Raw genomic sequence first — 14374 nt, 5'->3', positions numbered from 1 at the left:
TTCATTATTATATTTTATTTTTAATAATAAATAATAAAAACACGATTTTTTCTTATTTGTATACATCATGCTAGTTGCTCCCACGCTTTGCGTTGACGTAAAAATGAAAAATCTTAAAAAAATTGTGATTGTTCAATTTCTTTTGGGTGTAACTTGCTGCATTAAGTGCAACTCAGCATTGCGTTAAATCGTGGACAATTTGCGATTGTCGTATCAAGTAGGTAATCCAACTGCTATAAGTGCGATTCAGCCACTTTAGTTGGCAATGTGCGAAAATTCGATTTGGTGCATGCTTGTACCTGCGTTAAATCGTGGACAATTTGCGATTGTCGTATCAAGTAGGTAATCCAACTGCTATAAGTGCGATTCAGCCACTTTAGTTGGCAATGTGCGAAAATTCGATTTGGTGCATGCTTGTACCTGATTTTCTCGAATAATCAATGGCAACCAATAATAAATACTAATTATTTCTCATAGGTATAACCAATAGCAACCATTTATAAACAAAAATTTCCATCGTAAATCTCAAAATCCCTGTCTGAGCACCTCTCTGGGTTGGGCTTATCAGGTCCAATTGTGAATCTAAATCATTCCATTTTAGATTAGGATTTATCCATTTAGGACCCATTCAAGCACACGCACAAAATTTCATGAAATTCCGTGCAGCTGTTTAGGAGTGGTTTGAATAGTAACACACGGACAGAAGAAATAATATATATATTAGAATATATTATTTTACATTATTTAATAGCACGCAAGAAAAAAACCAGGTAATTTTTGGCACGTAACGTTTGAAAAATTTGGCATCACTGACCTTGACCTATACTATTACCAAGTATCGTATTTCTCGGTTAAATTCGGGACATCCATCCGTAAATCGCTTCAAGCTCTCAAACGCGGTTCGGTCGACCGGGTGTATATAATATCATAAAAATATTTCTTTCGTATTTTAGCGTTTCCTCTGCGCATAGTATAATATACTATTAATGCGACAATTGTTAAAAGTGGTAAAAAATAATATTATCACATAGTACTTCAAACGTGAAAACCTGTATACGATTCCTCGGCTGTTCCTTAACTTAATATATTATATCATTAGACTTATGGCTTATAGCGTAGTTGGTATATCTGCAGGATCCGTGTGGGTTTCCTAGCACCGTCGTAACTAGACGTCATATTGTTACTGCCGTCCTGTGGGTTTTCGGTGTTGACATTCTCGTAGTGGTATAACGCGCAGAGTGTTGCCCCAAGGACCGTCTTTAAATTATTCTGTCATCCATTCGAATACGACTCGTTTCACACCAAACGGGTCAATATCAAAAATTCAAAATATAATATACGATATTTCAACTTGATGCAAAACGCCAAAAGTATACTATCATGCGAGCGTGTGGTATTCCCAGACACCGCGTTATGGACACAAAAAACTCGTAAATTATACAATGTACATATATGGCTTTAAGGTTCTTTTTATTCTTATTTTTATGATTTCGTTGCATCTCTTGATGGCATTCTGTTCTTCGAGTTGTCGGGTGTCACATAATATTATTCTTTGAACTTATTTTTTATAAAATAAAAACTGCGAGTATGATTGTTTATCATTATTATGCAAAATAATAGTTTCTAGTCTTGTAAAAAAAAAAAACGAATTACTCACACTGATGAATAGGTAGGTACATAATATTTTCATTCTTTAAATACCGACCACTTAAACCCTAAAACATTGTGTTTATACAAATAATATATTTTTATCTTTGCGAAAATCGAAAAACTAAAATGTAAGCTGTTTATTATTAATCATAATATTTTTCAAGTAGGTATTACAATGACATATATTTGAAAAATATTTTGATACTTATGAACAAATATAACAAACAAAGCAAATAAGAGCATTTTCATTCAAATTCTTAAATTAAATTTAATATCTTAGTCGACCGACCTTGTTTGAGAGTTTCATGATAAAATATTTAATTTTTAATATTTTTAATGTGTTTTTAAACACAGACAGAAATAAAACATAGATTATCTTGATTAAATCTTTTTAATAAACAATTTATAATATAATAATGTGAACAAAATTAATATAATAATATGAGAAATACTTCTTGTTCATAAATATACCGTTAAATTATAAATATTATATCAGTCGAATTATAGTTGGTATTTTAGTTTAGTGCAAACGAAATTTAAAATTTTTAACTGAACAGTCAAATATATAAATATATATATAAATATATATATACAACAAGCATACTCACCCACGTTTTGCCTTTAATAATACATTTTAATATTCTGATTTTGAAATTTTTTATACACATAATATACTTAACGGCTATGTTTTCAAATACTTGAGATTTGTTGTACTACTTAAGAAGTATCAAGTGGCTATACAAACTTCTGTTTTTCAAATGAGAACCCACCTTTTTTGCTGTAAATTATTTAGTTTGAACATATGTGCACTATACCTATTTCAAAATTCAAACAAGTATAATTTCTAAGTTATTAAATTGTTTATACCAAGGATAATTAATGTTCTTCAATATAATTGTACGAAAACATAAAATATATGTAATATTGGATCTAGAACTCAATTTACTTGGACCTATATTTTTAAAAATTTAAAATTATGATAGACTTATATTAATTATTACAATTTTAATCAACTATAACCCCTATATATTCCAAATACATTATCATTGACTCTTAGTGCACAAGGTTATATAACTCAAAAACTGTTCGTTTGAATTTTGATTTTGATACTTCAAAATGTTCAGAAAATGTATCCACTAAATAATGTAAATAATTTATAGTATACCTCGGGGGTTCTCATTTGAAAAACAGAAGTTTGTGTCTTCACAGAAAACTCCTTAATTACTAGAAAAAAATCACAAGAATTTAAAAATAAACTGTTTGAAAATTTTAAAAATTACATTTGAGTAACTGAGTTATTTATGAAATAATGGTGAACATACTTGATGAATCATTCTGTATTATTGTAATATTTATATAATATAATAATGTAAATTGGAAAAAAATATTAATTTCACATAAAATGTATTAATATATTAATATACGTAATACTATATAAATATTTTTTTAGCCACTTATGAGTGGATAAATAAGTTAATTTTATTCTCGACTTCAACACAGGTATATAAAACTGTTTTATATTTTAATAACCATTGTGTACCAACGAGAAAGGCATTTTCGATTGAAATAAAACGGTGTGTATTCTTATCTGTAGAGCACCTATAGATACACCATAACATACATACATACATTAGGAAAATGTTTTATAAAGCATAATAGCTTAAATTTCATTAGCCCTACAATTGGCATAACAATACTTTCTGCAAGTTTAGAGGCCTAATATAATATTGGTAAGCCTATAAATATTATTTCCATTAAATATTTTACCTCGTTTTCATATATTTGTTAAATTTTGTATCATGTACTCAAGTGAGATATTAAACATCACTTCATGATTTATATATAATGCCTTTTAAGAGGAAAGTAAAAGGTAAAACAAAAAAAATCCATAAAATGCGTGAGAACCAAAAAAGGAAACGTTGATAACCTTGTCACATTGAGCCCCCCAGGCTTCAAATCTTACACTGATATTATTTTAGTCGAACCTATATTATACAATATATACCATTTCATATGGCTGTATAGACGTATAGTTTTATTTCTGTACCAAAATGATTGACGGGCCTTTAGTAATACATCTATACTTTCTACATTTTTGATTTTCGGGATGTCTTTTAGTTTTTCACATTAGTTTTATTCTAAACAACACATGATTGTAAACGATAAGATTATGTTTCAACAAAAATTTAAAAACATAAAATATATCCTCATCGAAAAACTTTACAGCTTATAAAAATAACCTACCCCCTTTTACGTATATAATAATATTATATGAATTTTATCTTTAATGAAAGTTATGCTGATTATTAAAATGGCATGAGTGCACGACCTCATTAAATTAATATAACTATACTATAACGCACGAAAAATGAGTTTATGAGTATTTATTCAAATAAAATAATAATAAAAAAATTACATTTCTTAATTATGATTATTTACATATTATTATGCATAAAAATGTAATACGTTATAATTAAGTGATATTAAATTGTCTGTGTGCTTGAAAATAAATAGTCGAATTCTATTATAATTATATCTAGTGATCGAAATAATATAAATGAAGTAGATGAGTAATAGAATTATAATATTATATAAAATATGCTATCTACAAACTATACATACCTATAATATTATTAATACATTTACTTAAAATCTCAGTTTTCAACACTTTACGTTATGAGAAATAACATACAATTTGTACTTCTAAATTAATTTTCACGTAGCAATTAATTTTCATTATACCACATTATATATTGTAACTAGTACTTACTAGCTAGTATAATATGAGTAACTATAATTTATAAGATTATAACTATGTTCCATCATGATCAGTGGCGCTGAAGTCCATGTTTATGTATAGCAGCTGCCATACATATAAACATTTAGCTAGGGGGTGGGTTCATGGAGAATAAAATTATGAAAATTAATAGGAATAGGATCACAAATTATTAAGTAATATTGCCAATAATTGAGAGTAATAACAATATTAATATTGTATACATAATATTATAATATAATATAAAAAGTTGCATTTTGTTTTTATTTTTGTATTTTGTACTATCGTTGCAGCCGTTGCAGATAATTAATTATTATTTTAATATTATTACATACGTATAGGTTGAAAAAAAGAAGAGAAATCTGATCAAAAATAAAACAAAAGTGGATGGCAAATTATTTGTGAGACTGTGAGGGGGTTTCAAATTTTCTTAGTGGGTTTTGTGGAGTGGGGTGGGTGGTTGTCGGAGATCCTTGGCATTCATTTAATTTTGTACTTCGGCGCCATACTGATCATGGTCCACGTGTATATTACCTATACCATATTATTAGGTATTTTAAACGAGAATATTAATTGAAACGTTTTCGGACGTATTTAGAAAGGACTGACTGCGTTGCACATAGCCAGCAGCCACGGATGTCGGGGAATAGTGGAAATGCTATTATCAGCCGATTGTGACATCGACAGACAGAGCAAAGTAAATACAAAAGCTATGGAACACGAAATATAAAATCAACGCATTAATTAATAACTGTAAAACAAAATGTTAACAGAATGGAAACACGCCTTTGCACATGGCATGTTTATCCAACAACGTCGTGATCGCGGAAATACTGATCGCCAAGGGTGCCGATCTCAATGCCTTAAACACGGTAAGTGAACGTCTCAAATGACGTGGCATGTCTGCTGGCCACAGTTAAAGATATAATTATTATATCTTTAATCGTGCTGCTGACATTATCGTCGATACATAATATTATTATTTTAACGACTCTGTAAAAATATGAAGACAAAATGAAATTATTTTGGCGCGTTGCAGAGGTTGCAGTCGCCGATTCACATAGCGGCTGAACAGGGATATTCGGAAATCTGTAAGTTACTTTTGAGTGCCGGGGCCAACATCGAACAACGCGAACAGGTCAATATTCGTATTTTGGTCTACTTATTATAATCTCCTGACGACAGTTCTCATATGAAGTTGATCGGGCCTATAATAATGATTAATTAATACATTAGTTAATACATCACTGTGTCCTGTATATTAAAAGTGGATTGTAAATTATAATTTACTAGCTGACCCTGTGCACTTCGTTGCCCTTAAAAAAATGACAACCCTTTAAAAAATTGTGATTGTTTAAATCTTTTTGGATGTAATTCACAGCAGTAAGTGCAATTCAGCCACCCTGTTAGGCAATCCGACTACGTCGGATCGCGGACATTGTACAACAGCATATCAAGTAGATATGTGTATCTAATATACAAAAATGTCGTACCATAGTGTTTGTTATTGAACTCCTCTGAAATGACTGGACCGAAACTAAATAGTGTTCTAATTATTAATAGGTGTATAAATCTCTAATAAAATGGATCAAGTATGATACAGAAAATTGGAATAAACATTTACCAGACTTAATGGAATACTTTCGGCTACCAATTGTTTCCCATGAATTTTTTGAGTGTACTGTTGATAAAGAACCACTTTTGAAGTTAAATAACAATTGTAACTATATAATATTTGTATATTTGATTTAAATATTTTTTCAAAAATATATACTATGTTGGTTGGTAGAAAATACTTAGATGAAGCTTATGCTGTTCATAAAGTCCTTGGTACTGAGTTAGAAGCACCAAATTTGACTTGTTGCAGTATGTTTTAATTATGAGCAAAAGAGCCTAACACCATCTTCCTTTTTTGTTTAACATAATCACAAATCAGTGGAAAACTATACCATAATTATATCACTAAATAATTATGGTGAAACTTATTTACTCAATGATGGTTTGAGTAAAAAATATGACCAGATTTAAGAAAATATTGAGAATTTTTCTTAATACCACCAAGATCAAATATGCGACCATAACTATTTAGTGGGATAGTTTTCCACTGATTAGTGATTTGTGATTATGTTAAACAAAAGAGGAAGATGGTGTTTGGCTCTTTTTTTCGGCACATTTGTTCGACTCATTCAGCCAGTTCATCTCGATCATAGTCTTGCTCCCGTTGCAATTCGCGATTGAATGCATCATGCGTTGACTTCCAACATGAGTAGCTGAGAGAATGGTCAAACGACCAATGTTGGCCACGTCTCCTTCAGTAGCGATGGCGTCACGCAAGTGGATATACTCGTCTGATTGTAACTTCGACTGGTTGAAACGAATGAGATTGAGACGCGCTATTAATATTCAAATTAAAAAAATAATAATAAATAAATATTATTCTCAACTCCTATAATCCATAGCAATCATTGATAAACAAAAATGTCTATAGTAAATATCAAAATTCCTGTTTGAACACCTACTGAGAGTGATAAATTCCCTTTTTAAATTAGCCTATGCACTCACAAATAATGTGGTTTTCTATTGGGGAAAGAATTTTCGAAATCGGTTCAGTAATTCCAGAGATTACCCTCAACAACAGTAACTAACAACTCCTCTTTATATAATAGTATAGATAAGTAAAATTTCAATGATGATCATAGGTAGGGTTAAGCCGGATTAAGATTATTTTGGGTCCAGGGTCAAACAATATTAGGGGACAGTAAACATAATCAAAGTATTGATAACCAACAAATAAATATAATTTGAGATAAAAAAAGATTTTGATATTATAACATTAATAATATACTTCAATACTTATATTAGTAAAATAAAACACTAATATAAAAACGTAAACGTACCCCACAATTATAACGTTATTACGACGCCCAGACAGTGTCAACTGTCATGTTATATGAGTATAACTATTATGACTTAAACTGACGACAGTAAAACTTTTCATACAAAAACAACGTAAATAAAATTTGTTTGGATAATGAGTAATAATTATAATATGTTTTTACCATCAAAAACAATTTTGAATTCCGTGTCCTTACCATATGATCATCCTGTTCAAAACATCGATATTACGATTACAATAACATAATAATAATAATATTAACATATCCATTATCCATATATCGTATTATAGGAAACGTACTACCCGCTAGGGGCCCATTATTGTTTGATATCAGTTGTCGGTCCTAAGCCATTGCCCCTGCCCCCTTTAATCTGGACTTGGGTGGGGTCGTACCGATGATTTAAAAGTAGGAGTAAGTTTTTTTTCGCAGTGAAATTCAAATTACAATGAATACCATCAATGTGTGATTATTGTAATATATTATGTATTATTAACATCTTTGAGATTTCAAAACTTAAAAAAAAATAAAAATCGAGAAAGTAAAAATTTTAGGAAAAAAATTATTATTAAAAACAAACAAGACTGGATTGCAATCGTCTGAGGCAAGGTTTTAAATGTTCAACAAGAAAACCTTTATAATTTCCCCTTATGGTTTAGTTCATAGAAACAACAATTTAAATAAAACTATTTGCTCAGGTGTGACGTACAAAATTGTTTGTATTTTAATTTAATTTAAATTTAACATACGAGTTACGCTGTAGGTGTTCCATAATTAATCATAAGTATGATAAATAAATCAGCATGGTTATGTCATTTTTAATATCATACGCGTAGGTATATCACAATAACCAATTTTACAATAAACCTAATAATAATAATATATAAATTGCTCATTTATTTTAAGTATACATGTATTAAAATAAATATAACAATAATTTTAAAAAAAATGTACCCGAACGTCCATTAAAAATATACATATCAGCAACATTAAATAATATTATTGATGGATTGGTTCACGACTAGTATTTTGTAACGGATGTTGATATATTTTATTTTTGACTCAGGGAGGCAAAACGCCGTTATACATAGCAGCTAGAGGAAGTTTCACCGCTATCGTGGACATGATTATAAAAACCGCTCGTTTAGAGTACACACCCAAGGTATACGTATATTATTATGTGGTGAACTTATAAATAAAAATATGAAAATGCGATCAATTTATTCACGCACGTCACGGTGAAATCATTAATCGTCGCGATGCACTCTATATTATAATAACATTAACGGTTCAACTCGCGTTGTTTTGTGTGTGCGTAGAAACGAACTAGACCGAAAACGCCCGAAGAACGGAGGAAATGGAAGTGCAATCCGGACTTGGACGTTTCAATAGCGCTGCAAGAGACTGACGAAAATCTAGAAATTATATTACGAAAACTGTCCCACAAACAGTTGAGTCCCGGTGAATGGAAAAAATTGGCTCATTTGTGGGCGTTCACGGACGAACAGATCAAAGCGATCGAACACCAGTATATAGGTAATAATATTATTATTTGCGCACACAAATTAAGATATGCAGGATGCCGAACGACAGCCCGTTATCAGTATTTTTGCGATGTCGAAAGTTTCTAGGTTCCCAAATTAACTTATAGCGTCGAAATGGTTACGGTGGCGATATCCTTAACTAATTTTGTATGATTACGACTATCGAGTATCGCAATAATCATGGCGGGAAATAAACATGATGATAATTTTTACGATAAAGATACGTACAATTATAAATCTTGGTAGATGGTAGCACTGTCTTAGTTCATTAAACGCCACTGTGGAAAAAAGCGCTAAAAGTCATTCTGGATTTTTGGAAACTTCCGTCTTCACCTGATAAGCTCATGTTCTGCAACCTGTATAATATCTAAATTCATGTTTGCGTGGTTAAAATTATTAATTAATTTTAATAATTATTGTATCAATCATATTTTAATTTCCATCGTAACTATAATAATATTGTAATATTAGTGTAATGATAAAGTATAATATTATGTTTACGGACCAATTTCGGATACGAGTAATTTCGCCAACCCGAATGCGGTAACTCTGGGAAGTATATTTTAATAATATGCTATTGAAACCAAACTGATTCTCACGCTATAGTAATATAAATATGTTTCCTACCATAATCGAGTCATTGTCGTCTCATAACTGGCATAGCTGCAGTTCTCGGCAGCTGCTTTGTTAGTAACTTTTCCACGTGCAATTAAAATATAAAATACGTAACTTAGAATACTTATATAATATTATATTATATATGGTGAAACTTCCATTCAAAAAGACTTCCATTTAAGACAATTTTCAGTTTAACGAAATTTTTTTTAGAAACAAATTTATTTGATTCTATTTAACGAAATTCTCTATTACATGAATTTTTTTATGCCCATCACGAGATTTCGCAATACCAAAAATTATATAAAACCAGATGGTACCGTTCCTATTCGAGCAATCAAGCCATGTAATTGTCATAAATCTAAACAAATCAAAACCTACCTCAAACCAGTATCACCACTTATGCAAAAAAAAAACTGCTTAATGAGAAATTATTGATTATTAACTACGTATCACCACAGAATATAACAATGTATCACTGATATTTGGCACTCGCTCCATACCCATAACCAATATTTGATACAATAATTATAATAAAGGTGTTGTACAATAATTTATTTCTCATATGCGATCCTACTGCATTGAGATAGGTTTGAATCACGGACTAAAATATAATGGACTGTAAACGACAGGGTCGACGGGAATCTGGGAACGGCCTCGAAAAGGTGTCACTTAGCTGATAAGAACACTGTTCTTGAAGTTTTCAGCGCTACCGGTGGTTTTATTTGACTACACAATTTGTATCTTAGTCCGTGTTTTATACAGAGGGCGCTGTGAACTCCAGGAACACAGGCGACCCCCGAACTTTGCCTCTTGTACATACATTCGTGGCCGTGATAAGGTGCTCGTTTCCAGTCCATTATATCTTAGTCCGTGGTTTGAATTATCACTTATCAGTAAAATTTACTATTTGGTTTTATATAATCGGTGGTAATATGGAAGTTTTATTGACTTACTGTATGGGTATATCACCTCCTCGCGGGCGAAGTTATTATAGATTATTTCAAAAGACTTGCAGGTTTATTTTTGGGCTAATACCTCGTCCAGCCTGTTGACTGTGAGAGGAAATAAACTCAAGGCGAATATTATTATTCTCGTTATTAATTGATTCGTGTTACCGCACACATAGTTTGCAGCAATCATTTTCCGAACGTCCTGTGCATATTATAATAATATATTATATTTTAATTCCTTCTGATCACTGCAGGCTGTGGCGTGTTCTGTGTCGTAACGTAATTTAATATATTGTTTAAATTCTTTAACGATAGTCATCAAGGATGTCAATATTTTGTTTACAGGTCCGTCCAGTTACAAACAACACGGTTATAGAGTGTTAAGAATTTGGGTCGACAGTCTGGGCCCCGATCTCGACCCCATCGAAGAACTCATCGATAGTCTCAATACGATCGAAAAGAATACGTTAGCAGGTAATATAATTTATTTCGATAGACATAGGTACCCCGCATTATATCAGAAAAAAATTATATCAAGTAGGTAATAACTATTATAGGTATACTGTATTTTGCCAAAAAATATTATTAACGGCATCATAAATACGCTAATATTATACGGTGGTGGTGGATTTACTTTAAAAATAGAAAAAGTAATGTGAATCGCTCATTATTATAGTCGCATAGTAGGTATAATATAAAACACATTTTTTTTAACTGCCTATGCTTAATATTATTTCTGGATATTCCATTTTTATTTATTCAATTTTTATATTTTCAAAAAAACGATTTTGACTGTTTGTTTTATTTTCCGTCCATCAAATCTAATTCCGAATAGTCCTTCCCATACACTCACGTATGTACACGTTTTGTCACGCATTCGATATAATTGCATTGTTTATGTACACATACATTTTTTTTTTAGAAATTCCGTATAAATACGACGAATTTAATTAATTCCATATAGCATTCTAGTAAACACACACATTCGATATGCTTACACGACTGCACCTATATTCTCGCATACATGGGTACAACCAGTGTTCGGTTTAGATAAGTAGTTTTTTATCTAGATAAAGATAAAGATAAGGCAACTCTAATGTATCTAGATAGAGATAAAAGATAACTTAACTCATATTTATCTAGATAAAGATAAAGATAAATACTTTTTTATCTAGATAAAAAAAGATGAAATTTTTTTTTAAATGGGTTTTAAATTTAGGTATATTTTAGTTGGGCACTAGGAACATAATAATAATAATAATAATAATAATGATATAAATAAAAATAATTACATTATTTATAAACCATAAACTTGGTTTGAGAATCTGTATAAATATTTAAATGCGTTTGTACAATTTCACGATTTTTATCAATAAAAAATGTATCTAGATGAATTCATTTAGATGAGTAAAAAAAATATCTAAGATGAACGTTTAGATACCTTGTAACTATTTATCTAGATAAGATAAAAGATGAACAAATAATTATCTAGATATTCATCTAGATAAATTTATCTAGGTAAGTCCGAACACTGGGTACAACTGCATAGAGCATATTAAAGGGCCCATCATAATACCAAATAGGGTTAAAATTCTGGGGAGGTTAGCCCCCTCCCTAGTTGCGCCACTAGTGCCCACGAAAGTATACGTATAATAAATTATTATGAACCATGTTACCTAAGACTATAATATATTTTTCTCGTTGAAACATAACATTTGATCAGCTATTACAGCATCGCGTTTGCTGCAGGTAAATCTATATTATTCATTTGGACAATGTCCCGCGAGTATTTACTAATTTAAAGTACTTGGATAATGGATTTTCCATCGGTTGGCCCACGCTTTCAAGTAATTAGCAGTATACTAAGCAATTCTCGGAAGGCCCTGCAGTGTAAAATAAATAAGTTTAGGTAAACATGTGTAATAATGTATAAGGTATGGTACACACCTCACATTCGTATGATTCGAAAGTTTAACGATTAATGCGATTTACTGTTGCCTGCTGGGTAAAACTTGAACGATTTTTTCATTAAATATAAATTAATTAGAAAATTATGCAACACATTTATCATTGTTAAGCGCATTCATACATAGTACAATAATTGAACATTGGTGTGTGAAAACTCCAGTCACTCAATATTATGAATAATTTAAAGTTTAAACTAATAATAAATTATTGTTATTTATACGTTTAAATTTTAAACATAGAATTAAAAGTAATGACTAATATGGTTAATATGCCAACTGCATATCCGATCGTGGAAAATAAATATAATTATAATATATACTATGCTTAAAACGGCGCAAATCTTATGCCATCTGCCTTCATACCTATCAAAGGTCCTTCATAAACAATATTTTAGTTTTCTAAAACAATAAAATGAACAAAAATGTATAACCTTGACTATTATAAATTGGTACATAAAAGTATCACTGCTCTGACATATTATTATTACAGAATTGACAGAGTTGCGATTCTGTGCGGCCATCTCGTAAATAATAACAATAATTAAATTATTCCAATGTACTGATCACGAACACCACCATCACGTACATAAAATACGTTTTAACATAAAGTGCATACGTGTATAATATTATGTTTATATCAATAAGTAAAATATTCAGGAAGGGTAATCAAATTTTAAGGCAGAGCTAGGGACATTATAACAAACAACAGTTTATACGTTACACACAATTATTACGTATGGTATTCAAAATAATAATATTGTAATAATGGGTACTTGTTTGTTATCACCCCACCAGCACACCGTATAGAATTTACCATCCCTGCACCGGCTGTTGTACCTATGGTGGTATTTTTTATGTTCCGTTACAAAAACGTTCAAATAAAAGTAAATAATATAATAATATTATGTATGGTATATTGTTTACAATTAAATATTAATAGTATTAATATTTTATAACAATTAGACGTAAATAAATAAAAAAAAAAATAAGACGGTAATATTTCCTAAAGATTCACACATTTTATATTTTGTTTTAACGGTATGTTTTTATTGTGAAAATCTGATACCAGTATCATAAAATATAACGAGGGAAATAAATAACTAAAATCCGTGTTTAATAATATCTTAAAATAAGTTAATAACGTTAATATTGACATTTAAGATTACAAACTGCCAACGTAAGGTCGCTTGGTGGTGGGGTGATAAATTGTACGCGACTCAGTGGCGTGGCGATAACAAACAAATACCTATGAAGTTATATATCTAGGTATAGTTGAAAAAATATTATAATATTATAGAAGCGATTGATATAAATCAGTAATTTCCCGCATCGATGAAAACGTATATAATGAAAGCCCTCGTATGCGTACCTATAATAAGGTACCTACCCAATATTATTTAATTTTTAAAATCTTATATCAAATCTATTCGGGCATACGTTGAACGGATGGATTTCGTCACGTATAAATATAATAGTTAGACTCTTTAAATTTAAAACATTTATAACGGTTGCGTGAATATAAGGGGTATGTTTGGCTGTATGAGCCAAGTGGGATATCCACTGCTTGTCATTCACGTCTTTAAGGGACTGCCATAATAATATGTATGCCTATACAGTATACATATACTGATATACCTATATAATATATACAGGGTGATTTATTAAGCGTAAAACACTCATTATCTCAAAAAGTATTAATGTTTTTGAAAATATTTTTTTACATAGTTTCAAGTTGTTAAAAAAACAACATTTTTATTAAAAAATTATATTTTTAAATATTTTTTATCCTTATAATTTTTTAAGTTTTTTACTTTTTTGAATGACAGCATAGAGTTTTAATTTCATTTTCCAAAGCAGAATGTTTTTCTAAGTATTTTAATACATAAATATCGAATTTAGGACGAGTAGCTTATGAGTTATAAGTATTTAAGGTTAAGACAAGCGGAGTAGTGGACACACATTTGCGGGGTAACCC

General features: G+C 30.2%; 1 protein-coding gene across 2 annotated transcripts in view; it reads left to right on the top strand.

Annotated features, from left to right (window-relative positions):
* Positions 1 to 14374, top strand: part of LOC132950216 (ankyrin repeat and death domain-containing protein 1A-like) — a 101117-nt gene that overhangs the window by 80067 nt on the left and 6676 nt on the right. For both annotated transcript variants that reach the window (XM_061021530.1, XM_061021531.1), the window contains exons 8-13: positions 5025 to 5123; positions 5200 to 5298; positions 5466 to 5564; positions 8387 to 8482; positions 8640 to 8856; positions 10778 to 10906. In XM_061021530.1, the coding sequence (XP_060877513.1) occupies positions 5025 to 5123; positions 5200 to 5298; positions 5466 to 5564; positions 8387 to 8482; positions 8640 to 8856; positions 10778 to 10906 (739 nt within the window). The remainder of the gene's footprint in view (positions 1 to 5024; positions 5124 to 5199; positions 5299 to 5465; positions 5565 to 8386; positions 8483 to 8639; positions 8857 to 10777; positions 10907 to 14374) is intronic.

The sequence above is a fragment of the Metopolophium dirhodum genome, chromosome 8 (assembly GCF_019925205.1).
Source record: "Metopolophium dirhodum isolate CAU chromosome 8, ASM1992520v1, whole genome shotgun sequence".
Classification (NCBI taxonomy): domain Eukaryota; kingdom Metazoa; phylum Arthropoda; class Insecta; order Hemiptera; family Aphididae; genus Metopolophium; species Metopolophium dirhodum.
Note: the sequence above shows the minus strand (reverse complement) of the source record. Positions and strands in the feature narration are given on the sequence as shown.